This window comes from Chelon labrosus (assembly GCF_963514085.1).
Source record: "Chelon labrosus genome assembly, chromosome: 1".
In the NCBI taxonomy this organism is placed as follows: Eukaryota; Metazoa; Chordata; class Actinopteri; order Mugiliformes; family Mugilidae; genus Chelon; species Chelon labrosus.
This window is the reverse complement of record NC_140337.1, coordinates 9,269,818-9,297,461: the sequence shown is the minus strand read 5'-3', so window position 1 is coordinate 9,297,461 and position 27,644 is coordinate 9,269,818. Positions and strand designations below refer to the sequence as shown.

The following is a 27,644-nucleotide window of genomic DNA, read 5'->3' as shown; positions in this document are numbered from 1 at the left end:
AAGCATGTCTTTGGATGGTGGGAGGAAGCCGGAGTACCCGGAGAGAACCCATGCAGACACAGGGAGAACATGCAAACTCCACACAGAAAGTTTGCACTCCACACATGGATTCGAACCCATGGGCAGGGACCTTCTCGCTGTGAGGCATCAGTGCTAACCACCTCACCACTGTGCCGTCCAACCTCAAGATATGCAGCATTTAAAACTTGGGTTTTAAATGTTGCTCATTGTTGATCATTTCAGTTACACCTTACCTGTCTGAGGCAAAGTGCGTTGGTCTGTCCATGGACAAATTAGCCTTCATAGACACACAGATGGGTTCAGGACCAGGAGAGTCTGCTGTCTGGTGGATCCTGACCAACAGAGAGAGAAACTGAGTTAAAATAAGTGAATGAATTTCTTGCAAAATGCAGTCTAGACAGATCTAGTCAGCACCACGTCTGATTTCAATGTGAGGGTAATTGATTCTTTTTATGCTTTGATATAGAGACAACTGAAATCAGTCAAACTAAATGAGTAATGTATGTAATATACGTATTGGATAATAATGTAGTGGTTGATTTGTAAATGTTTTAATTCATTGCACATTGTTAACCCCAGAACCACTGCTCTTTGCACATTCTTTACATCCATCTGCTGTACTTCTAGGTGGCAGTCATCTAGGTTACTGGTGATATTGCCGCCTGAGTTGAACAGAACCTCATTGTTCAGTCCATGTGACAATGTCCAGTTAGCCCATTGAATTGGTCACCGTAGCCATCACAGCAACATGGCCCAACTTTGCCTGAATTACCCTACTTGTAAGATTTGGCATGGACAATTCAAGATGGCCACCTCACCTCTGAAATTTGGTCTGGAGAGTGGCTTTAGAAGGAGGGACTCCCTCTTCTCTGTTCTGGTCCATGCTGCTGAATTCACATCCACGTCAGCTCACACAGACACTCTACCGTCACCTGCAGAGGAAACACAGGTTATTCATCTGCCCATCAACTGAAATTATGCTTTACATCATTTCTGCTGTAAAAATATCAGCTGCTCCTCCACAGATTGGCTCTTCCCATTTCATGTTCAGACAAATTTATCAGAGTATTTTGAAGCCCAAGGAATACCACATGAGGTCACACATACAGTGGAAGTAACAATAAACGCAGCTTGACTCCTGAATAAACTTGGTCTAACTAAGCAGCCAGGGTGAAGGTGAATCATTGATGAATTTGTTTAATTCATGGTTTAACCCCTACCCTGGTGAACTTGAGGCCTGGTGTGAGAATGAACACAGGAAGCCATACTGACCCTTAGCAAAAAGTAGTATACTTGAAGTTCATTTTATTAAGTATACTTGAGTATAAGTATAGCAAGTATGCTACAGACCATGTACTTGTAGTGTACTAGAAAGTATACTAAGTTAATACTTCTTCGGACTAAATTGGAAAATTTTAAGTTTATAAAAGTAAAATTAACTTCAAGTATACTATTTTTTGCTAAGGGTAAGTATGAACTTAGAATTACTAAAACTGAAAAATACAATTTTTTTGCTATTTTACTAGTTTACTTGTTATAATGTAAGTATACTTGTAAGTTTGCTTAGCATATGCATACTATTTATACTTGAAATATACTTCTTAAAGTATTGTTAAAGTTAACTCATACTTGTGTACACTAGACTGCAATGTATTTACAAAATCACAAGACAAGAATGTTGAGAACAAGTTTGATATATTTATAGAACATTATAAACCATACCATACAGTGTATTCACAAATATCTGCTTAAATCATTAAAGATGTGCATTTCAAAAACAAAGAGCTTCTATGATATCAAGTCCTTCTTTGCTGAAAAATTTTTGGTACCAAAAATAAATACCTTGACAGAAACAAAAACTACTTTTTGCTAAGGGGAACAAGAGAGCAAGGGATATGGGGGGGACAAACGGGTTTGCTGTCCCAGGCCCGGTGGGGCGGGGGGAGAGGGGCAGAACTGGGCCCTCATTAAATTATGGAATAATTAAAATAAATAAATAAATGAATAAATAGGCCCAGTTGTGGGGAAAAATATGTAATATTTGAGTTACATAAAAGCTTTTTATTTGTTTTCTTCCTAATTGTCCTTGAAATACTGGTCAAGAACCCCCCCACCCCCCCAACACAAAAATGGTTTGGCCACTGATCAAAATTTGACGTTGCCATTTGATTTGAAGTTCAGTATGCTCAAAATGTCCGGTCAGCACAAGTCCGGTGCTCAGAAAAGGAAAGAAAAGTGAAGAAGAGAAGAAGAAAATAGAGGCTTTAAAGATTTTCTTAACAAATATTTAAAAAAAGGTGGTGACGGTGAAGCTGGGACTAGTGAAGTGAACGTAGAGCAAGGTTAGAAACAGCGCAGCCGACGTTTACCAGCTATCTTTGACAGAAACAGTTGAGTTTGGTAGCTCCGTCAGAGAGGATGAGACAGAGAGGAGAGATCCAGCTGCAGCCAGGTGACATAGAGAGTGATGCGGGAGGGGCCCGCTGTCTCGGAGCGGAGGGACAGAGTCAGGCTACCGGTGGGTGAGAGAGAGAGAGAGAGAGAGAGAGAGTCACAGTAGAGCGGGAGGGGTCCGCTGCCCCGTCGGAGAGTCTGAGCAGGATGGATCAGAGTCTGATCACACACTTCATTTCAGCGATCCTGCATAATGGCCAACTAGAATGACAGACTCTGACAGCAGAGCAGAGGAGAGGAGAGGAAGAGCAGAGGAGAGGAGAGGAACAGGGGAGAAAGATCAGAGGAGAGGAAGAGGAGAGGAGAGGAAGAGGAGAGGAGAGGAACAGGAGAGGAAGAGCAAGGGAATAGGAGAGATATGGGCGTGGGGGGGACCATCTAAGATTATCTCGTCCCGGGCCCAGGCAAGACTGTCAGCTGGCCTGGCAACACGTTTTCACCTACCGACCATCAAAAACTCCACTGCTGCCCCGTCCACCGTTTCCGTTCACGTTCATCGGCACAAAATGGCGGCTAGTTTCCTACTTTAAAGGTTTCCTACTTCGTATTACCACTACTACACTTTCTGACTCGCTTAAGGTGAATTACCGCAACAGATTTCTGCTAAAACTAAGCTGCCGACACCTGGTGTCAACGAGTAAAACTAACAGCGTACCTTCAAATGGAGGTTTTCACAGGAAAAGGTCCTGCGCAACAAGTCAAACTCGGAAAGTGTAAGTCAACAAACAAACGCCCAGAAATACGGAAGCCGAGAACGGCCATGGATTTTTTTATGCACCGTTATATCGTGATAACGATTTATTAATTCGTTATTTCGAGATAACAAAGGTTGTTACGTGTGTATGTGTTCGTCTTGACTTCAGACTGATGCGCTGCCACGAACGGCTTCCGTAGCTTCCAGATTAACGATAAATGTATATTTTATTTAGCGAAAACTTTCTCAGAACCAACTTTGTGGACTTACAGCAAAGAGCTTAGAATACCTAAGGGTATTACCTTAGTACCTAATACCTAGGTATTCTAAGCTCTTTGCTTACAGTAGAGATACCCTCACATTATATCTAGAAGCCACAGCACTTAAATGTACGGAAGCCGAGAACGGTCATGGATTATCATTATTATTATTATTATTATTGCACTGTTATAGCGTGATAACGATTTATTAATTCGTTATCTCGAGATAACGATTACAATATAACTAAATATTATAAAATAAAATAAAATAAATAAAATAAAATCATACATTTTGGTAATAAAAAATAATAACAATAATATTTATTTTATGATATTTTTATAATATAATATATGTTCACATGAGATTTTCTTTCAGTGTGCTATTTGATCTTATGATCTAACTGCTGTCCCTCTCTGTGACCACCAGAGGGCAGTAAACACTGATTACTTCGCTCACAAACGACACTACCTCTGCTGATATATCAGTTCAGTAATATCTCTGTTGACATAAAGTATATACTGGAGCTTCATTGTCAGACCAAAGAAGTTTAGAGCTAAAAAGCTGCAGTAAATGCTGTCATAATATTATTGTAGATATACTGTGTCTCTGTGTTTTGATCATCTGTCTACGGTTCAGCCTACATACATCTCCTAAGCATATAGAAAAGAGTTAGCAGCAAATGGATAATGTACTTAGGTACTTATAAGTGATACTTTTGAATAAATGGAGTCATGAGTCAAGTCTGCACTCAAAGATAAGATGTCTGCGGGGCAGCTAAGAATGGCTTTCGAGAAAGCATCTGAACATCACTTAAAGTTTACACAATGGGACTTAAAGGATAATGTGTGTGTATACGTGTCAACAACTGTAATAGATTCATGTTTCTCAGAGATTTTGCTGTTCTAGTTTCTGAGATGCCAATCAAACATATCGTTTATCATCACCTGATTATAGCTAATTTGGTGTCATAATAAATATTTTAGGAAATAATTTTCTTAATTAATGATCCATTAAGTTTAAGGGTGCTGAAAAGTCAAATCACTGAAGTTTCCATCAAAAACAGGGATTAAAAAGCCTCTGAACACATTTACTTTTTTCAGGCTTGCCATCATTATTATCAGCTACACTTTTATTGTGTTTGCGCAAAGGTTGCAACAGTTGATTAGGCATTGAATTATCATTCCTAAACTTCGTGTCTCTTGTCTGGTCAGATATTTTTTCCATACATGAGAAAAATAAGATTAAACATGCATTCATTTCTTAACTTAATAAATGACTCTTATGGTCCTTGCTTGCCGGTATGCCAGGCTCTGCTGCTGTCCCTGTCTGCTTTGTCTCTGGTTTGTGAGGAGGGTGGCACAGAGGTGGACCCAAACTGCCTTATTTGTGCTAATGGAGATGAACCAAAACAACAATAAGCATAAAAGATATGTGGCTTACGTCATAATATAGACAAAAAGAATCTTTCTGAACTCGAATTTACCGCTGTAGGGGCAGACGAGGATGAAGGGGCAGCATGAGCACGGATCCTCTCCAGGTGTGTCTCAATCACCTTCACATCAGACCATTGACGGCACAGCTCCAAGATCAGCTGAAAATAAGTTGAACAATCATACGCTGCCACAGACATGGAGGGGTGGCATTAAAGAGAGGGGCGTCACGATTCCTCCTCTGGTGTCATACTCACCCGTCCTATCAGGCCCAGTGCCAGCTTGCCCTGGTGTCTCATGGTGAGCAGCCCGGGCACAGACTCGCAGGCCGACGTCACAAATTCCTCCACGACGCCGTACTGCAGTTGCCACTGTCTGGGGGAGTTGCCACGGCAGTTGCCACTGTCCAGGGAAGATGCCAAGGCAGACACCACTGTTTAGGGGAGATGCCACTGCTTACGCCACTGTTTGGGGGAGAATTTAAGGTTGCCACCCTTCCCATAAAATACAGAATCGTCCTTTATTTGGTGGTCATGGCCCAGAGTAACCGTGGTGGGCGTCCCTTATTTTCATTTCTGAAAGGTGGCAACTCTAGCCAGCTCCCTTTCCACCTCGTGCAGACATTTTTACGTTCCACTGTCTTGTAAAGATCTTCAGGTATATCATGTAAAAGACTTGGTAATGTAATAGTACACAAAATAATATATATAACTTTCATAAATGTTATACATCTGATGCTGAGGGATGAAAAAAAGAAGAAGCTTAGATTAGATAAATTCATTGCCCTCTATGTGTGCTGAGATTACTACAGTATAGAAGCCTTTGAGCAAATTACCTTGTGTCATGAAATACATTTTCATCGTTTTTAGGTTCAGATCTTTGACATAAATTACTGTTAACTATTAAATGGTAAATTTAATGAAATGTGTGTTTGTTTTTTGAAAAAGAAGGAAAGAGAGGCTCCAACTGTCAACAATCAACAAGCTTAATGTTTTTATGTGGCTAAACTATATGCATGGACCCAATCTTGACAGTCGATGTAATGCAATAATGTTGCCGGTAGACTTACTACCAGTCAAAAGTTTGGACACACCCTCTCATTTAATGGTTTTAATGGTCTTTATTTTCATGATTATTTACACTGTAGATTCTCTCTGAAGGCATCAAAACTATTAATGAACACGTGAGGAATTATATAGTAGACAAAAAAGTGTGAACTACACCGTGTTCCAAATTATTATGCAAAAGATATTTTTCCCTGATTTTCCTAAATAGTCAATGCAAATGACAGTCAGCATAATTTTCAAGTCATCAGCCGTTAGAGTATAATTCTAATGTTACTGAACAAACCTCCCAATGAGAACAGTATTTTTTTCAAAAATAAAAAACTTAAAATGCACTTCCAAATTATTACGCACAACAGAGTTTCAAAACATTTTATAGGTTGTAAAGAACTGAAAATGCTTATTTGTTGTATTTGCAGCATTGGGAGGTCATATTTACTGAAATCAAAAGCTATTTCAATCAAAACTATCTTAACAGGTCAAGTTACATTTTAACATAGGACCTCTTATTTGATAACAGCTTCACAATTCTTGCATCCATTGAACTTGTGAGTTTTTGGAGAGTTTCTGCTTGGATTTCTATGCAGGATGTCAGAATAGCCTCCCAGAGCTGTTGTTTGGATGGGAACTGCCTCCCACCCTCATAGATCTTTTGCTTGAGGACACTCCAAAGGTTCTCAATAGGGTTGAGCTCAGGGGAGGATGAGGGCCACACCATGGGTTTCTCTCCTTTTATGCCCATAGCAGCCAGTATTGCAGAGGTATTCCTTGCAAGTATGAGATGGTGCATTGTCATGCATGAAGATGATTTTGTTATGAAAAGCACGGTTTTTCTTTTTGTACCATGGAAGACAGTGGTCAGTCAGAAACTCCACATACTTTTCAGAGGCCATTTACACACCTTCTGGGACCCTAAAGGGGCCGACCAGCTCTCTCGCCATGATTCCGGTCCAATACATGACTTCCCCACCTCCTTGCTGACGTCGCAGCCTTGTTGGTACATGTTGACCGTCCACCAACCATCCACTACTCCATTCATCTGGACCATCCAGGGTTGCATGACACTCATCCGTGAACAAGACTGTTTGAAAATTAGTCTTCATGTATGTGGTGTATTCAGATGCCACTGTGGGGTCTTCAACAGATAATCACTCGGACAGCGATGACTTTTAGTTTCTTTATTTTATATCACAACCCATGCACACATTCCTCTGTGTCGTTCACAGGCGTAATGATGCTTTCTCGCTGCCGACAGCCGTGTGTGTGTGTCTCTCGGTTTTGACTGGTCTCTCGGTTGTGACTGGTCTCTCCTCCAGGTCCAACACGCTACTGTGTTAAAAGGAGAGAGTGATTAGTCCAACAGAATGCAGGTGTGCCAATCACTCTCACCTGGTGCTGCTCTCCTGAGCCCTCTCCACACCTCTCCTGCAGCTGATGCACCACGCCCCCTCCACATGTATTTTTGGGCCCACTGCTGAGGTTTCTGCTTGTGAGCATTGGTTAGGGATGGCCAAACAGAAGACTTATGCATAACTGCAAGCCTCTGGTGGATCCTACACCTTGATGTTCTTGTTTTTCTTTCCCATATTGCTTGAAAATAGTGGTCCGCTTAATAATGTGGAACGTTTTTCCTTTATTTGGGCTCACCTGGCAAACTAATTATCACAGGTGTCTGAGATTGGTTTCAGTGATCCAAAGAGTCCTGAGATACAGTAACGTCCATGAGTTTAATTGAAGTAGTCACCTGAAATGGTTTTCCAACTGTCTTGAAGGAGTTCCCAGAAATGCTGAGCACTTGTTGGCCCTTTTGCCTTCACTCTGTGGTCCATCTCAACCCAAGCCATCTCGACTGGGTTTAGGTCAGGTGACTGTGGAAGCCAGGTCATCTGGTGCAGCACTCCATCACTCTCCTTCTTGGTCAAACAGCCCTTACACAGCCTGGAAGTGTGTTTGGGGTCATTGTCCCGTTAAAAAATAAATGATGGTACAACTAAACGCATGCTGTGGTAGCCATGGTAGTTCAGTGTGCCTTCAATTTTGAATAAATTCCCAACAGTGTCACCAACAAAGCACCCCCACACTATCACACCTTCTTCTCCATGCTTCACAGTTGGAACCATGCATGTAGAGACCATCTGTTCACCTTTTCTGTGTTGCACAAAGACACAGCGGTTGGAACCAAGGATCTCAAATTTGGACTCATCAGGCATAGATTTCCACTGGTCTAATGTCCATTCCTTGTGTTTCTTGGACCAAACAATCTCTTCTGCTTCTTGCTTTTCCTCAGTACTTGTTTTCTAGCAGCTATTTGAACATAAAGGCCTGATTCGCACATTTCTGAGGCTGGTGACTTAGATTATCCTTAGCAGCAGAGGTGACTCTTGGTCTTCCTTTCCTGGGGCGGTCCTCATGTGAGCCAGTTTCATCATAGCGCTTAATGGTTTTTGCAATTGCACTTGTGGACACATTCAAAGTTTTTGCAATTTTCCGCACTGACTGACCTTCAGTTCTTAAAGTAATGATGGACTGTCATTTCTTTTTACTTAGCTGATTGGTTCTTGCCATTATAATATGAATTTTAACAGTTGCCAAATAGGGCTGTCAGATGTGTACCAACCTGAGTTCGGCACAACACAACTGATGGTCCCAACCCCATTAAGAAAGCAAGAAATTCCACAAATGAACCCTGACAAGGTACACCTCTGAAGTGAAAACCATTTCAGGTGACTACATCATGAAGTTCACTGAGAGAAGTTCAAGGGTTTGCAGCAGTAGCGGTTTTAGGCACGGGCGAACCGGGCATTTTTCCATGACACAAGAGGGACGGCACGAGCACTTGAAAAAAAAAATAAAAATAATAATTCTGCACCGTTACATGGTTTTCTATTATCTGCCATATCTGTGTGGGGATATTGTCACCCCCTGCAGCTGCAGGCGCCCCTGCTGCTGAGAAGGTGCTGTGCACAGAAGCTGTGTGTGAGAAAAGGAAAGGGGAGGAGGGTGCGGGGGACAGTTCACCTCTGGGTCTCTCCCAAATTGAACGGACCGGGGGGAATCCACTGTATAAAAGAGTCAGTCACACCTTGACTTTCTTCCATATAATGCATATTTCATTCATAATATTATAAATACAGGCCTATAATTTCTGCTTTTTTTTTGTTTTTATGAACTGTGTGAAATGGCCAACTAATAATAGGTAATACAAAACGATTATTTGGTCACCAAGGTGAATTGGTTTCGTCTTGACTTCTGGTCGTGAGTGACAGCGCTGGGGGTTGGACATCTGTTGACTGTCGAGTGTCAAATAAATGCAGATGGACAGAAAAAGGTCAAAGCCATCAGGTGACCAGTTTAGGAAAAAAATAAAAGAAGAAGAGGAGAAACGAGCAAAAGATAAAGGTATGCTATGTTCTCTCTGTATGATTACAGTATCCATGTATGAATGAAGTGCTAATGTTAATTGGTGATATATGTTTTTTAGCCTTTTTGCTTTGATGCTTGCAATGCTTTCCCAAAACAGTAATTCGTCTTAACAAACACCAGATCTAATTTCACCGTAAGATTGTGCTTTGCAACAAAACTGTTACAAGTTCAGTTATTATTTATTTCCTATTTCTTACAGATGTGTATCTCGGAATGGGGCATCGCCCGGGGAGCAAGTCAATGTAGAACTGCCACTGGTTTGCAGCGCTGTCAACAAATCAAAGCGTGGCTACTTTGAGGACTCTAATATATGAATCATATTTGGAGTTATTTCACACATGTTTGTCTGTGAAGGTTCTCAGTCATCCAGCCCCCCCCCCCCCCAAAAAAAAAAAAAATAAAAATTTAAAAACGGCAGCTGAACTGAAGAAGCTACTTGCTATTCACACTTTTTTGTTTAGTTAGTTGTTCAGTGAGAATCTACAATTTAAATAGTGGGTTCAATCTTCCCTCGGTATGTGCAGAATTGGCGGCGTTTAGCAGTTGGGAACGCAAAACATCGGCTCAAGCAAGAAACTCCGCACAGAGGCGTGCCGGAGTAAGCCAAACAAGCACACCCCAATTATTTCTGGGATATGACGTAAAGACTACTCCTGCCACCATTGAGCAGAAAAAAAATAAAAGAATAATAAATAAATATAGTTCAGCCCATAGAAAAAATAATAAGAACAATAACAAAAACAGTTCACCTGACAGAAATATATCATTGTATTTTAAAACAGTTTAGCCCCCAGATGCTAAATTTACTCAATGATATAGCTTTGTTACCAGTGTTCAAGGAATTTGTCATTTGTTTTTTATTTATTTACGCTGTTTTCCAAATGGTATGCCTGATTTGTACGTAAACTGTGTTCTAAATAAAATAACAATAATGTGACCCAGACAAATGAAGACACACATCACAATATAGTTGGATTAAAAACATACACGATCAACAATGAGAAAAAAAAAAAGGGGGGGTCTGCAGGTTGCAGGTTGTTTCTGGTCAAGTTATTTTATTATTTTCAAGTATACTGCAAAAGTAAACAAAACACAGAACAGTTAAAAATCATGTCCAACCTCACCAATGCCCACCATCCCCCAGATAATGGGTCCTTACGGGCCTGATTTGTTTTGTGTCAAGTTTGCATTTGAACACTATGACCAGCAAAAATACGGGAGGATATGATGGGAAGGGTCAGTAAGAATAAAAGGTCGTCTTTAATGGTTACATATTTCAACGGAATGGATAACAACTGGAGGTAAGGACTTAGCGGGAAAGGATTATTCAAAAACAGACAGTGATGAGGTAGAGAGTTGATCCTAACATGTAAAAGTTCTGCTTGAAAAGCATCTGGCCCTGGAGATTTGCCACTTTGTATTGCTCCAACTGCTGAGGTTATTTCAGTGACAGAAACCCAGATCTACATCAACAGTGGGGATTTAAAAAAGGAGATTACAAAAACCTTCATAGTGTGCAGTAGGTTGGCTTGAGATGTATATGTCATTACCTGCAGGAATAATTAGATACTTTAGTATCAGTCCAGCCTTTTCCCCATCTGCGTATTAGTCAAGTCTTGGTTAGGAAATTAGGTATAGGCTGAGATCAAGAAACAGTTTAATTTTAAGTGATGCTGGTAAACTGTTCCTCTGAAAGAATGATATCCTCTGAAGTAAAGCATTATATTGATATGTATCAGAAATACAAAGTATCATATTCATAATTACTATGGCCCCAGGGTCACACTGAATTATAAGACTGTTTATAAGATTGGGAATAAGTGTTATGGACTGGGGAGAAGTAAGTCTATGCTACAAGGTCGATAAAGTGCGCTAATTGAGCCAGGGATGTCCTCTTAGAGTCAGATCACATCATACATTTTGTATGAGCACCAAGTGTAAGACTGGAAATTGGAAATTGTGTTATTAGAAGAATCTACATACACTCACTGTGTTTTTTTAAAAAGCATATGTTGCCAGACACCACAGGACACCCTCAGAAGGCCCATGTCCATTCTCTGATGAGTCACAACTGTTCTGGAGGCACAAGGGAGACCTACACAATATTAGGTCATAGACAGCAAAAGCACAACAATAAATGAGCATGAAGCGAATATGAAGGTCCAGTAATTATCATCCCCCATCAACTACTTATAGTAGGTACCGTATTTTTAAAAACGTGTGAGTTGTTTTGACTACTGTTAAGCCTTGCAAAAGAGGAAAGAAGAGAAAAAAAATACTAAAAAAATAAAAAATCTATAAAAAATAAAGCAGGCATACCATAAGTGTGTGACTGAGGATGGTCTACTTCATTAGTAGATGGAATTGGTCAATAGGAGTGCATTACTTATGAACCATCAAGGTATGTCATGAGATAAACACAACTCACAGAGAAACAAGCAACAAACAAATGCCACAATAGCCACTATGCGTGTTTAACTGAGGATATTCATTTAGTAAGGAGAATAAACTAATGCCTGGGTATAACATGACAATAACCCATTACTGCTGGATTGAACTAAACTTATGCCGTGTCCGTTGAGTGTGCTTCTTAACGTATTCCATAGCCATGTTCGACTGAATAAACTGCACATCCTCGAGCTGTAAACAGTGTCAGTATCTCCTTTAGCAGATACTAAACGCGAGGGTGTGGAGGTGAAACCAGGTGTTTCGAATACGCCAGGGATTCTTATGTTACATCTTCTCATCTTTCCTTCCATGTCCTTGCACTTCTCTTTTATTTCCAACCTGATCTCTCCAGTCCAGTGGGACTGGGCTAACTTGATCCTGGCTCTTGGCAGTACTCAGGTCTGAGGAGACGTTAGGCCTTGTGCTGGAGTCGTCCTGTTCACTCTCTCCTTTAAAAAGACCACCAACTGTAGAGAGAAGAACATAAACAGAGCTGATAAATTACTGACCACAGCCACTCGCTTCATTAATGATGATGCACATCCAGTATAAAGAGCAACAGGAACTTCAGTCCTGTTCAGGGCAGCAATGGAAATGAGATTTAAAACTGAGAAAACATCTTCACATCAACTCAAACACATTATTGCAACAAGCCTGGCTGATCTGATCTACTGTTTCTGTCCTGAAGCCACTATTCTCCTCTTCCAAATTCACAGAGTAAAGCAGTCACTGAGAAGGAAATTGCAGGTCTACAGGAAACACTGGATCTTTACTTTGATACCAGTTGTGTTTAGTACAAAACTGTGGAGAATAGCATGGACTAACTCCAACCCTGCACCGACCTCTGAGTCTCCAGTCTACAGTGTGTACTCTCCAGGAAACCCCGCAGCTGGTCCACTTCTGAATCCTGCAGCTCGTTGTCTCTCAGGTCCAGCTCTCTCAGATACGTGGGGTTGGACTTCAGAGCTGAGATCAGGTAGTCACAGCTGATCTCTGATAATCCACAGCACCACAACCTGAATAAAGAATTAAAGATGTCAAAGCTCCAGCTTAAAAACACTCCAGTACCTTCTATTCAAAGTTTATAAAAACACCAAATGCATCAGGAGAAAATTTGGGGAAATGTGAACTAAAGACGCCAGTAGTAGTTATTATATCAAATGTATTTCAGTCAGCGCAACCATCAAAAGATCCTTAAAACAGAAAATAATTCACCATTTTGTTTATGTTTAATCATAACATGTAATAAAAACCATAAGAGGAGAAAGTTAAGAAAGGATTTTAGTTATATGAAGGTTTTAAATCTGTAGCCCAACATAATAAATCCATGGACTAAATCACTGAAGAGAGAACAGACTTTACTATGAAGATCAGTGTCACATCGTATTAATCAGCATACAGATATAACATAGTATCTGACCTCAGAGTCTCCAATTTACAGTCTGGGCTCTCCAGAAAACCACACAGATGCTTCACTCCCGAATCGTGCAGATTGTTTTCACTCAGGTCCAGCTCTCGCAGATGGGTGGGGTTGGACTTCAGAGCTGAGGCCAGAGACTCACAGCTGATCTCTGATAAACGGCAGCACCTCAGTCTGGACAGAATAACTAATAAATGTTCATAACTCCATCGGATGGGTTCAGGTTTTAAATATGCAGTTGAACATTACTATATCTTAATGAGCTTTTCTGTAAAATGAGTAGATCGACTTTGTCCTTTTGTTGTTGTGGATCATCATCATGTCAGCACAACCGTCATTAAACTACTCAGGTGAACGCAGATCAATAACATGCTGCTGACGTCTGTCAGAAATATTTTCTCTTAGTTTTCCTTGAATTTGTGTTTGGGCTTTGATTCAGTTGGAGTTTTTTTGAAAGTTTCAGTCTCTGATTTGTGTTTTACATGCTTCCTGTAGCACTCTGAAAAACCCTGTGTCTTCTTGAAAGTTCCTTGGGCATTTGTCAATATGTGAATCATCATTTCGGTCCTTCACAAGTCTGCTATACAATACAATATATAATATAATACAAACAACAAAAAATGACAGCCAGTAAACTAACCTCAGAGTCTCCAGTTTACAGTTTGGACTCTCCAGTCCAGCCGACAGCTGCTTCACTCCCGAATCCTGCAGGTTGTTGTCACTCAGATCCAACTCTGTCAGATGGGAGGGACTGGACTTCAGAGCTGAGGCCACAACTTCACAGTGACTCCGCGAGAGATTACAACCAGAAAGTCTGTCATGACACATAAAAATCAAATGTTATTTTGAAGGCCCTTTTTCATCACTTGAGACCATCTTGATTAGGTTATTCCCTGTTCACAAATGCACTCGCTGTCTACCTGCTGCTGTCAGCAGCTCCTCCAGTACAGAAATTAAACAAATCATATGACAATATCAGACATTCATTCATTCATTAATTTTCTGTAACCACTTGTCCTCTGGAGGATCGCGGGTTGGCTGGAGCCTATCCCAGCTGTCACTGGGAGAGAGGCGGGGTACACCCTGGACAGGTATCCAGTCTATCACAGGACTAACACAAAGAGACAGACAATCATCCACACTCACACCTACGGCCAATTTAGAATCACCAATTAATCTAACAAGCATGTCTTTGGACAGTGGGAGGAAGTCAGAGTACCTGGAGAGAACCCACACAAACACAGGCAGAACATGCAAACTCCACACAGAAAGGCCCCTGTCGAAACCCAGAACCTTCTTGCTGTGAGGCATCAGCACTAACCACCACACCATCCTGATATTAGACCTAAACACCATCAAAAATGTTTGCCCATACTCACCGAGCCTTCTTGCAGTTCCTCACAGCTGATATGAGTCTCCTTTGTCCTTCTTCTGATGTATTGTACTTCTTCAGGTCCAGCTCATCCAGAACCTCTGACATCTGCAGCATGTAGGCCAAAGCTGAGCAGTGGATTTCAGAGATTCTTGTCTTTGATCTGTTCTCTGATATGAGGAACTCTTGGACCTCCTTATGTACTGAGAGGTCATTCATCTCCATCAGACAGTGGAAGATGTTGATACTTCTGTCAGGAGAAATGTTGTGCATGTTCATCCTCTTCAGGTTGTTGACAGCTCTTTTGATGACTTCTGAACTGATGGGCAATGTGTGCCAAAACAACTCTTTTAAGAGGGTCTGGTTGGACGGTAGAGAAATACCATGAAGGAAACGAACTAACAGGTCCAGGTGACCATTTTTACTGGCCAAAGATTTCTTCATGACTCTGGTCAGAAATTCATCCAGGGGTGATTTATTGTAGTTTTCTCCCAGGAAGTCCACCAGGACCTCTGTGTTGCTGTAGACATAACAGTGGTAAATGTAGACTGCAGCTAGAAACTCCTGAATGCTCAGATGAACAAAGCAGAACACCTTGTCCTGGTACAGACCTCTCTCCTCTTTAAAGATCTGTGTGAACACTTCTGAGTACACTGAGGCTGCTCTGATATCGATGCCACACTCTGTCAGGTCTCTTTCATAAAAGATCAGGTTTCCTTTCTGCAGCTGTTCAAAAGCTAGTTTTCCCAGAGACTTAATCATCTCCCTGGTCTCTGGACTAAAGTGTGAATCTGTCTCAGATCCTCCATCATACTTGACCTTCTTCAGTTTGGCCTGAACCACCAGGAAGTGGACGTACATCTCAGTCAGGGTCTTGGGCACCTCTCTTTTCTCTCCAATATATAACAATACATCCTCCAGAACTGTAGCAGTGATCCAGCAGAAGATCGGGATGTGGCACATAATGTGGAGGCTTCGAGATGTCTTGACGTGGGAGATGATCCTGCTAGCCTGCTCTTCATTACTGAATCTCTTCCTGAAGTACTCCTCCTTCTGTGGGTCAGTGAACCCTCTGACCTCTGTCACCATGTCGACACAACCAGGAGGGATCTGATTGGCTGCTGCAGGTCGCGTGGTTATCCAGAGGCGAGCAGAGGGAAGCAGTTTACCCCTGATGAGGTTTGTCAGCAGCACATCCACTGAGGTAGACTCTGTGACATCAGTCAGGATCTCATTGTGGTGGAAGTCCAGAGGAAGTCGACACTCATCCAGACCGTCAAAGATGAACACGACCTGGAACGCTTCAAGCCTGCAGACTCCTGCTTCTTTGGTTTCATTAAAGAAGTGATGAACAAGTTCCACCAGGCTGAACTTTCTCTCCTTCAGGACATTCAGCTCTCTGAAAGTGAATGGAAATGTGAACTGGATGTCCTGGTTGGCTTTGCTTTCAGCCCAGTCCAGAGTGAACTTCTGTGTTAAGACTGTTTTCCCAATTCCAGCCACTCCCTTAGTCATCACTGTTCTGACTGGTTCATCTCTTCCAGGGGAGCCATTAAAGATGTCTTCTTGTCTGATTATTGTTTCTGGTCCGTGTGGTTTCCTGGATGTTAATTCAATCTGCCTGACATCATGCTCATCATTGACCTCTGCCACCACCCCCTCAGTGATATAGAGGTCTGTGTAGATCTGATTCAAAAGAGTTGGGGTTCCTGCTTTCGAGATCCCCTCAAACACACACTGGAACCTCTTCTTCAGTGTAGATTTAAGCTTAAGCTGACAAACATCAGCAATAAATTCTGAACAAACACAAGAAATAAAAGAAATAAATATTCCAACATTTCATTTCCCTAAAGAATTTGATTTTAAACATATATATTTGGTCTATCTCATGAGATGAAATGTCCCACTTATCCTCTTACTGTTCTGCAGGCGGTCAGCCAGCTCCTCCTGCTTCATTCTCTTCAGGAAATGTAGTACAATCTTAAGAAACGCTTCTTGGCTGCTCTTCCTCTGCTCGTCATCTTCACCTTCCAACAACCCCTCATCCTCCCTCTGATGCTCTAAGCCTTCTGGGTAATCTAGACTCAGAATCTTTTGCATCCTCTTCAGCTCGTTCCTCACAAAAGTGATAATGTTGTTCTCAAGCAGCTGGAACAGAATAACATGAATAACAGAACAAGATTGAAGTCAATAGTCAGACAGACTGAATATCCATTGGTCTACAAAGTGAAGCATGGATATGACTGTGAACACAACACTCGTAAAGGTACTTATTGTACATGTACAGACCCTAAATATAGAGTCCAGGTGTGTTTCATTCCTCTGGGCAGACAGATCACTGGGAACTTCTGAACTCTCCTCCTCGACTCTGTGAACATATCAGCTATTAGTTCACATTATAGCTGTCCATGCAGAGACAAAAAGGCAAAGGTTTCAGTGATGCGTATACAGTATTGCTTATTAGTCTTTGCACCCTTCCGAATTTTTGACTTGTCCGCATAATGTGACAAAACTGTAGACAAGCACACATTTTCTTTTTGGAGAGCAGTGCCTTTTTCCTTGCCACTCTGCCATGCACACTAGCATTGTTCATTGTTCTCCTGATGGTGTATTCACAAACATTAACATTAGCCAGTGTGAGAGAGGCCTTTAGTTGCTTAGATTGCATAGGTTCCTTTGTGACCTATCTGGCTATTTTGTGTCTGCATTTGGAGTGATCTTTGTTGGCCAACCACTCCTGTGGAGGGCAACAGTCGCCTTAAAGGGGAACTACTGTTTTTTACAACCTGGACTTTATTTCTAGCATAAAATACCATCGTTTACTCACCAATATCACTTTTGTTTCATTTGGACTTGATCAGGAGAAAATTATATCAGCGTATATCCATATAGCAGGAGTGCTCAGAGGATCGAGACGCAGCCTCTAAATAACACATTATCTGCCGCAAAACTCGTTCGTTGTAGGTCAATCTACAGACCCCAGATGATGATAACAGGTAACTCCGGACTCAACGGGGGAAAGCACTAGCGTATCATAACAAAATATTGGTGAAATGAACGAGTTTCGCGGCAGATAATGAGTTATTTAGAGGCTGCGTCTCATCAGGAAGCTCCGTGCCATCCATAAACATGTGTTGTGAAGATCAGACTGTGACAAATCTAAACACTGAACAACACCTGAGTCTCATTACATTGAACACAAGAAAACACTTCTAAACAGAGGGACTCGAATTTGAAAAAAAACACAAAAACTTCCTAGCGTAATCCTGCATTTACTTTTGCATCTCATGGATATGTAATATTGGGTTTTTCTGAATAAAGAAACACGCAAATATAATTTTTTTGTTACATTTGATTGATTGGGTTCTCTTTGTCTACTTTCAGGACTTGTGTGAGAATCCACCAATGTTTTGAGTCATTTTTATGCAGCAATATAAAAAATAAACATTTAACATTTAACATTTAAATATATAAATAATAAATATTTAAATATCTGTTAGCCTCAGTAATTTTATTGCCATTTCAGTTCATGTGGAGAATAACTACACCATTATCATACTGCATGTGTTCCTGAACCTCAAGGTAAGCAACATTTAAAACTTGAACAGGTATCATTTTAAACTTAGTTACACCATACCTGTTTGAGGCAAAGTGTATTCGTCTATCCAAGGACCAATCACTCTTCATAGACACACAGCTGGGTTCAGGACCGGGAGGGTCTACTGTCTGATGGATACTGAAAGACAAGGAGGAGACCATCGCAGACAGAAACTGAGTTTTCTTTTCTGTCACATTCCAACGATGTTTGGCTAGTCATCACTGACAGTCACTGTTGTAGATAGTCCATATAGTCCAATTAGTCGAGTTCCATGGAGTACTGATTTCTATATGGCTGCAAATCACCCAGATTATTCTCTGATTGAGACATTCCCTCTAAAGGTTTACTAGTCATGCTGACAACTTTCAGCTTAGTTTGGTTTAGTCCCAATAGTTGTAGTCGATGTGTTGTGTCAACACTGTTGAGTATTTAATTCCATTCATGTCACTCAACTCATGCAAATCTAGATTTTTTTATAAATTACATTTGCATGAGTTGAGTGACATAATAGAATTAATAGAAGCTCTGTCATTTTAATGCAGACATTTCAGTTCATGTGAAGAATAACTACACCATTACCATAGTGCACATGTTCCCAAATCTAATGATAAGTGACACTCGAACAGGTAGCATTTTAAGCTCAGTTACACCTTACCTGCTTGAGGCAAAGTGTATTCGTCTATCCATGGACCAATCACTCTTCACAGAAACACAGCTGGGTTCAGGACCAGGAGAGTCTGCTGTCTGATGGGTACTGACCAACAGAGAGAGAAACTGAGTTTGAGTTAAAATAAGTGAATGAATTTCTTGCAAAATGCAGTCAAGCCTTATGGAGACAGATCTAGTCAGCACCATGTCTGATTTCAATGTGAGGGTAATTGATTATTTTTATGCTTTGATATAGAGACAACTGAAATCAGTCAAACTAAATGAGTAATGTTTGTAATTATACATATTGGATAATAATGCAGTGGTTGGTTTGTAAATGTTTTAATTCATTGCACATTGTTCCATCCATCTGCTGTACTTGTAGGTGGCAGTCATCTAGGTTACTGGTGATATTGCCTGAGTTGAACAGAACCCCATTGTTCAGTCCATGTGACAATGTCCAGTTAGCCCACTGAATTGGTCACCGTAGCCATCACAGCAACATGGCCCAACTTTGCCTGAATTACCCTACTTGTGAGATTTGGCATGGACAATTCGAGATGGCCACCTCACCTCTGATCTTCGTTCTGGAGAGTGGCTTTAGAAGGAGGGACTCCCTCTTCTCTGTTCTGGTCCATGCTGCTGAATTCACATCCACGTCAGCTCACACAGACACTCTACTTTCACCTGCAGAGGAAACACAGGTTATTCATCTGCCCATCAACTGAAATGATGCTTTACATCATTTCTGCTGTAAAAATATCAGCTGCTCCTCCACAGATTGGCTCTTCCCATTTCATGTTCAGATAAATTTATCAGAGTATTTTGAAGCCCAAGGAATACCACATGAGGTCACACATACAGTGGAAGTAACAATAAACGCAGCTTGAATCTTGAATAAACTTGGTCTAATTAAGCAGCCAGGCTGAAGGTGAATCATTGATGGATTTGTTTAATTCATGGTTTAACCAGTGGCGGCTGGTGAATTTTATGTTAGGGGGGGGCGCAAAGTTTGTAAATCAAACCCCTGTAGGGGGGTCTGGGGGCATCCTCCCCCAGTAGATTTTGTTTGTGATTTTCACATACAAACTGGTGGATTCTGACAAAATAATAAAGACAAAATAGAACATTTCCTTACAAAGACAAATGGGGCCATGGAACTAAGTTTTAACTTAATTTATTTGCCTTGTAAAATCCAGCAAGTTTAAAAGTGCTAATACATCAATAAAAATAGGAATTATACACAAGTTAACATTCTCTCTCTGTTTGTATGTGTGTTTGAGAGAGAGTGAGAGAGTGTGTGAGAGAATGAGAGTGTGTGTGTGTGTGAGAGAATGAGAGTGTGTGTGTGTGTGAGAGAATGAGAGTGTGTTTGTGAGAGAGAGAGAGAGAGAGAGAGAGAGAGAGAGAGAGAGAGAGAGAGAGAGAGCAATGCTAAGCCTTCCAAAAAAATGTAGCTTCAAGCTATTATCAAGGTGGCTGCGGCTGCACTCGTGTTTCTTGGCTTTCTCGGTAAAATGTTTTAAGTCCTTCATCCCCGTTGTAGTCCATAACATCTCTGTCCCGGGACTTTGAAACAGCACGCAGGGGAAACAAAAAAAAGCATTACCTACTGCACATCCAGCTAGCCAATTCCGTTTAGCACACACATTTGAGGTGAAGCTCCTTGTGTATGTCCTCCCACGATCAGTAGCCTGCTGCGAAATGTTTAAGTCCGGACAGTCGGGTCCCAACTCCTTCACCCTTTTCTTCTCCACAGCCGACCGACGAAAAAATTGAGTTTTTTGAAGTGAAATAATTGAGTTTTCCTTAAGCGTCATTGAGTCTCCGCTATTAACGTTAGCCATCTTGTCTCTTAGAACGAGTGATTGACTGATGAATTGTCCAATCATACTAAGATTAAAAAAATAGAAAACAATGCCATTGGTCTGGGCGCAGAGAGCTGCGACCTAGAATAGAATTTTCATGCGCCAATGAAAAGCTGTTTCTGCTCGTAAACAGTAAAAAAGTTTGCTAGCTCTCATAGACTCCAGCATTACCGGCGCCCTTGACCTGGAGGAGGGCTTTATATCGAATGGCAAATCGCAAGCTTAGCCTAAAGTCAGACGCATTTAATGGTTGCTGGCAGTGTGGCGGGTACCACTACACCATTGCACAAGTAAAAACGCGATGTATTTTTGTGTATTTATTTCGTATTTGTTAGGTTTGATTGATTCATGGTTGATCTTGGTAGATATATATTTCACAGGAGGGGCGGCGCCCTAGCGCCCTCTATTGACCAGCCGCCACTGGGTTTAACCCCTACCCTGTTTTTTTTTTTTTTTTTTTCAAAACTTTATTTAAAGGTTCCAATCACAGTCAGAACATTGACCGTGGACAATACAAAAGAGTCAGGCATCAAGGAATTAAATAAACAAATACAGTATGAGACATAAAGTGGATGAAGTGCATAAGTCATTACAGGGGTAACATAAATGTGATAAAATAAATGAAATTAAATGAAAGGAAGAAAGAAAATGGCAGGACATATATTTCTCCAAATATTTCTTCAATTATGTTAACAGTGTGTATACATTTGTTATTATCAATTCTTTTAATACATTCAAGGTAGTTCTTGAAATCAATTTCAAAAACAGGAAAGAAAGGTCGACCTTTGGAAAATTTGGTTTTATGTATGTGGAATTTTGCAATTAGAATAATCAGATTAATTAAGTGTTGCATTTTCCTATCTTTATTATTATAGTATAGCAGTATATCTTTGGCATTAAAGTTAATTGGTATGTTGGAGTGTGATGTGATGTAAGCTTCAATTTTTTTCCAAAAAATCTGGGAAAAATTACATTCAAAGAAAAGGTGCCTAATCGTTTCCACTTCGGCATTACAAAATACACAATTGACATCAATATTGACAAATTTTGACACAAATTTGTTAGTGGGGTAAATGTTATGTATAATTTTAAATTGAACTTCTTTGATTTTATTGGAGATAACAAATTTATGTGGAAGGAGCCATGTTGTTTTCCAATTAATGTCAGAAAAAGAGGAAGACCATACAGATTTTCCTCGAGGTGTAATTTTCCTTTTCCTGAAAAAATGATTCCTTATATGTTTATTATTACAATGGTGACTCATAATGTTTATACCATTAATAAAGAGGGTAAAGTCAACTTTCTCTGCCTCTTGCCTTTCAAAATGACCTTTTATCAATTGGAGAATGCCACTGGGAATAGCTTTTATCACTGTTTGAAATTCTTTATAGGTAACAGGGAAGATTTTAGATCGAAGAAATTCTTCATAACTAAAAATTTCACCTACATCATTTTGTAAATCCTTAAGATATATTATTCCTTTTTCAATCCAATGTTTCAGAAATAGTGATTTATTTTTCCTAGTTATGAACTCATTGTTCCATATAATAGTTTTATGTGGAGAGAAGTTATGGACAAAACATAGTTTTGCTGCTGAAAGGGCTTGTTGGTGAAATTTAGATAATTTTAGTGGTAATTTTGAAACATCATAATCACAATTTAGGAGAAAAGGTAACCCTCCAACTTTCCCAAAGATATTCTGAGGTATAAAATACCAAAGAGATTCTGGTTTTTTCAAATATTCTTTTATCCATTTTGTCTTAAAGGTATAGTTCATATCCATATAGTCTAACAGCTCCATACCACCATCCCCTCTCGGGGCTGCCAAGATCTCTTTTTTTAAACGATGGCATTTGTTTTTCCAGACAAAACTTATTAGGGTATTATTTATTTCTTTACAAAGGGATTGTTGAACAAAAAGAGAGAGAGTAGGATATACAAATCTAGAGATACCGTCTGCTTTACTCAGAAGAACTCTACCTAATAGGGACAGATCTCTTTGGAGCCACATATTGAAAATATTTTTAGTTTTTTGTATTTTAGGTTTGAAGTTTTTTGTTTGACGTTCAATTATATTTTTAGAAATATAAATTCCAAGATACTTAATATTTTCTTTAATTGGTATTTTACATATAAGTGTTTCATTTGTGTTGTAGAGACATAGTATTTCACATTTTTTTAAATTAAGTTTTAAACCTGAAGCAACAGAAAAGGTGTCTATTATCATAAGTGCTGTCTCTATTTGTTGTTTATTTTCCAAAAATAAGACTGTATCATCCGCTAATTGAGTTATCCTAATCTCTCTCTCAAAAATCTTCAACCCTCGAAAGACATTGCTCTGTCTAATTTGTATTGAAAGCAATTCAACGACTATAAGAAAGAGAAATGGAGAGCAAGGACATCCTTGACGGACTGACCTAGACACTGAAAATCTTTTTGTGGTATTTGGGAATAACATGACACAGCTACTAATATCTTTATAGAGCATTCTAATATAGGATACAAAATTTTCACCAAAACCGAAGGTTTGAAGAGATTTAAATAAAAATTGATGCTCTACACTATCGAATGCCTTGTAGAAGTCTAAAAATAAAATTAAAGCATCTGAATCAACATATTCAGAGTAATCTATTAAGTCAAGGATAAACCTAATGTTGCAACTTATGTGGCGATTATTCATAAAGCCAGTTTGAGTTTCATGTATGATTTCACTTAAACCTTTTCTTAAACGCCTGGCGAAAATTAGTGAGAGTATTTTATAGTCAACATTGAGCAATGTTATTGGTCTCCAGTTATCCAATAGAAGGTGGTCTTTGTCTGGCTTGGGAATCAAAGTTATTATGCCTTGTTTCATGGTTGTGGACATTTCTTCATTATTTGTACATTCTTTCAGCATTTCAAAAAGAGGACTTTCAATTATTTCCCAAAAGCACTGGTAGAATTCGACAGGAAGACCGTCCATTCCTGGAGATTTACCTTTTTTCATTTTGTTTACAGCTTCAAGGATTTCAACTTTAGAGATAGGTTTTTCGCAATCCAATTTAAAATTATCTGATATTTTAGGAGTAAATTCTTTAACATTATTAATAAATTCTTCACCTTTTATTGAATTATAATTAGAGCTGTATAGGTCAGAATAAAATTGAAAAGTGTGATTTGCTAAATCAGTTGGGTTGGAGGTTACAGAATTATCTATTTTTAGAGATGTGATATTATTTCTCTTGTAGTTCCTTTTTTCTAGGGCGAAAAAATAGCTTGTATTCTTCTCACCTTCCTCTAACCATTTAGCCCTGGAGCGTACAAAGGCTCCCTTGGTCATATTAATATATAAACTATCTAAATCATCTTTCAATTTTATCAGTTTAATTTCTTCCTCTGGAGTAGGGGAACTTTTGTTTATTAGGATATTTAGTTCTTTCATAATTTCAGATTCTTTAAGATTGCTGCGTTTTTTCATTTCTTTACTGTGTCTAATAGCTGATTCTCTGATTTTAAATTTAAAAAATTCCCATTTTTGTATATTACTAAGTTCTTTCCCATTTAAAATATTCCCAGCAATTGCTTTGACTGAGTTACAGAAAGCTTCATCTTTCAGTAAATTACAATTTAATTTCCAGTAACCACGCAGTGTTGCTTTTTGTTTTAGAGGATTAGTAAAGGAAATGACTATCATTTTGTGATCTGAAAAGGGGGCATAACTATGTGATATTTCGGAAACAAATTGCATAGTGTAAGAAGATACTAACCACATGTCAATTCGAGATTGTAAAGAACCACTAGCATTACTCCATGTATACTCTTTTTGGTAAGGGTGGATATATCGCCAGGCGTCTATAACATTAAGTTGCTCATCTAAGTGTGATATCACTTTAAATCTTGAACTGGAAGATATTCTTGCTGGTACTCTGTCCATTAAGTCATCAGCTGCATCATTTAGGTCACCGCCAATTATTAAGTGAGCCTCTTTATATTTCTCTTTGAGCTTCAAAAGTTTTGCTGTCAGCTGGACAATCATATTTTTTGCTAGAGCATTATAACCATAAATGTTATTCACCACCAGAATCACATTGTTTACTCTAAGCACTAAAATGATCCATCTACCTTCTTCAGATAAGTGAGATTCTATAACATCCCCTTTAAATTTATTAAACAGAATAGCTACTCCTGCTGAGTTGTTAGAACCATGACTTAAATAAATCTGGTCTCCCCATTGACTTCTCCAGAACTTACGATCATCTTCACAGGAGTGTGTCTCTTGTAGAAAAAATAAATCGGCGTTAGACCTTCTGCAAAACAAAAAAATTGCCTTTCTTTTGGAAATATTGCGTATACCATTGACATTAAGAGAAAGTACTTTAAGGTTGATGAACTTGTTGGTGGCCATAAATAAAAAAAATAAAAAAAATAGCTGGATGCCGACTAACTTGAACAATCAAAAGGAAAACAACAACAAGAAAAGAGCTTTTTTTAAAAAAAAAAAAAAAAACTCTCTACCTTTGGAAAAAGTTAGAAAAACTCTGAACATTATGAGTATCAGGCATATAAATTGTGCTGTTTTGAGGCCATAACATTACTTGTAATGAGCTTTCTTAATTTTTTATTTATTTTTTTATTTTTATTTTTATTTTTTTTACTTTTAATAAGCATCATGGTCTTCAGAGCTGGCTTTTCACGCAGTGAATTTTACCCCATCGATGAAGACGATCGGCCCTTGCCATCTGGTTTTCTTTCCATCCTTACGTGCCTGTTCGACTAAAGGCCACAGTTTGTTTCTGCAGTCTTTCTCGAAGCGGGTCAGGTCTTCGGCCATACGGAGGTTCATCTTCTTCAGGATGTCAGCGTTGCGTGATTCTCTCCAAATCTTGATCCTGAAGGTCCGCATGTTGAACTGGATGATGACTGGACGCGGTTTGTTATCATCCCTCGGGCGTCCCACTCTGTGTACCGTGTCAACCAGGAACCCCATCTTACTTTTTTCATCCGGTGCAATCTGGCTCAATATTTTGAGGACTTCATGCCTCACATCTTCGTTTTCTTTTTCTGGGAGGTTGATGAGGCGCAGATTCCATCTTCTGCTGTATCTTTCTTCTTCTTCGATTTTTCCTTTCAGTTCGTCCACTCTTTTATCCAGCGTTATCACTTTATCCTCAGTTTCTTTAGCTTGAAAATTTAGCCCTTTAATTACTTCTTTTGCCTCTTTAATGTCCGCAGTGTTTTGTTTCATTTGCTGCTCAAAGACGGAAAAACCCCGCTTTAACTCACGTATGGCTTGGAGGATGTCGGAGTTAGAAACCGTGTCCTTCTCCTTGTTTTCTCCACACAGTTTCTTCGGGTTTGGACTTTTGCTGGGAGTCTCGGGGAGAGGAGAACACAAGCCGTAGAAACTCTCCTCTGGCTCCATATCCATCACCAGATTTCCTTTTGTGACTTTTTTTGCGTCTCTCTTTGTCATTTCGGCTCACTGGTGCAATGTTGGTGTTAGCTTCGTAGACTAGCTTATAGCTTAGTTGACGCACGTGTCAAGAGAGTTAATGTCCGTAGGTCGTCACTCGTCAGAATCTTCAACCTATCATTAAAACTCTTCTATCCTTGTTTGGTTGGTGTTTAGCCGTTTAACAAGCCGTTCAAACCGTTGGCCTCGTCAAAATTACCATCAGATACTCGTTAATGCTGCAGAGCTTCGCACTTACACGTCTGCTGCAGTCGCCATCTTGCGCGACCCCCCACCCCTACCCTGGTGAACTTGAGGCCTTGTGTGAGAATGACACTCAGAAAACAGGAAGCCATACTGAACGAGAGAGCAAGGGATAATGAAAATAAGAAGAAACTGACTGGCATAGTTGAAGTAATAATCCACATCATGATGGGCTAAAAATGAATGACTCAAATTGATGTTTGATGTGTAATATTACGGAAAACAAGGAATTAATTAGGAAAATTATTCTTTAAAATATAATATTAAAGTTGAAATCACACGAAGAGCGTTGTGTATCAAATCAGCGGCGACCAAATTTGTCAAAAAGTGGAGCAACACGTTTTCACCTACCGGCCTTAAAAAACTCTACTGCTGCCCCGTCCACCGCTAGTTTCCTACTTGGAAGGTTTCCTACTTCGTATTACCCGTATTACCACTACTAGACTTTCTGACTCGCCTAAGGTGAATTACTGCGACAGATTTCTGCCAAAACTAAGCTGCCGACACCTGATGTCAACGAGTAAAACAAACAGCGTACCTTCAAATGGAGGTTTTCACAGGAAAAGATCCTGCGCAGCAAAGTAACCTATGTGAAAGTGAAAGTCAACAAAGAAACGCCCAGAAAGACCTTGGTAAAATCATACATTTTGGTCATAAAAAAATAATAACAATAATATTTATTTTATTATATTGTTTTTATAATAATATTTTTATAATATATTTTCATAGTGTTCACATGAGATTTTCTTTCAGTGTGCTATTTGATCTTATGATCTAACTGCTGTCCCTCTCTGTGACCACCAGAGGGCAGTAAACACTGATTACTTCGCTCACAAACGACACTACCTCTACTGATATATCAGTTCAGTAATATCTCTGTTGACATAAAGTATATACTGGAGCTTCATTGTCAGACCAAAGAAGTTTAGAGCTAAAAAGCTGCAGTAAATGCTGTCATAATATAATATAATTATAATAGTATAATTGTAGATATACTGTTGGATGTGACCACAGTGAGGACAGTCATCATGGTGGTTTCTCTGTGTTTTGATCATCTGTCTACGGTTCAGCCTACATACATCTGCTAAGCATATAGATGCAATTTTTGGGTCTACTGGGGCTCTAGGCAAAAAATAAGAAATAAATGTCCACAATAGACTTGGTCACAGACAACAGACAACAACAATCACCAGGTTCGGAGCAAAGTCCAGCTGCTGGGTCAAAAAACAAAAGCAGCGCTGATATTAT

At 39.7% G+C, this 27,644-nt stretch overlaps 1 protein-coding gene across 8 annotated transcripts; it reads right to left on the bottom strand.

Moving 5' to 3' along the window:
* Positions 1 to 10,113: 10,113 nt before the first annotated feature.
* On the bottom strand, positions 10,114 to 26,986 carry LOC311485914 (protein NLRC3-like). 8 transcript variants are annotated; one of them, XM_084541606.1, is made up of 12 exons: positions 25,389 to 26,924; positions 24,932 to 24,987; positions 19,407 to 19,520; positions 18,841 to 18,939; positions 18,225 to 18,323; positions 16,877 to 16,955; positions 16,507 to 16,735; positions 14,595 to 16,383; positions 13,856 to 14,029; positions 13,216 to 13,389; positions 12,638 to 12,811; positions 10,114 to 12,262 (listed from the first exon to the last, which is right to left on the bottom strand). In XM_084541606.1, exons 3-12 carry the CDS (start codon positions 19,469 to 19,471, stop codon positions 12,247 to 12,249), a joined length of 2,898 nt encoding a protein of 965 aa, XP_084397732.1. In that variant the 5' UTR covers positions 19,472 to 19,520; positions 24,932 to 24,987; positions 25,389 to 26,924; the 3' UTR covers positions 10,114 to 12,246. The 8 variants fall into 8 exon arrangements, with proteins under 8 accessions (XP_084397732.1, XP_084397734.1, XP_084397731.1 ...); XM_084541608.1 differs by lacking the exons at positions 24,932 to 24,987; positions 25,389 to 26,924 and adding an exon at positions 26,935 to 26,986; XM_084541605.1 differs by having other exon boundaries at positions 24,932 to 26,924.
* Positions 26,987 to 27,644: the final 658 nt, after the last annotated feature.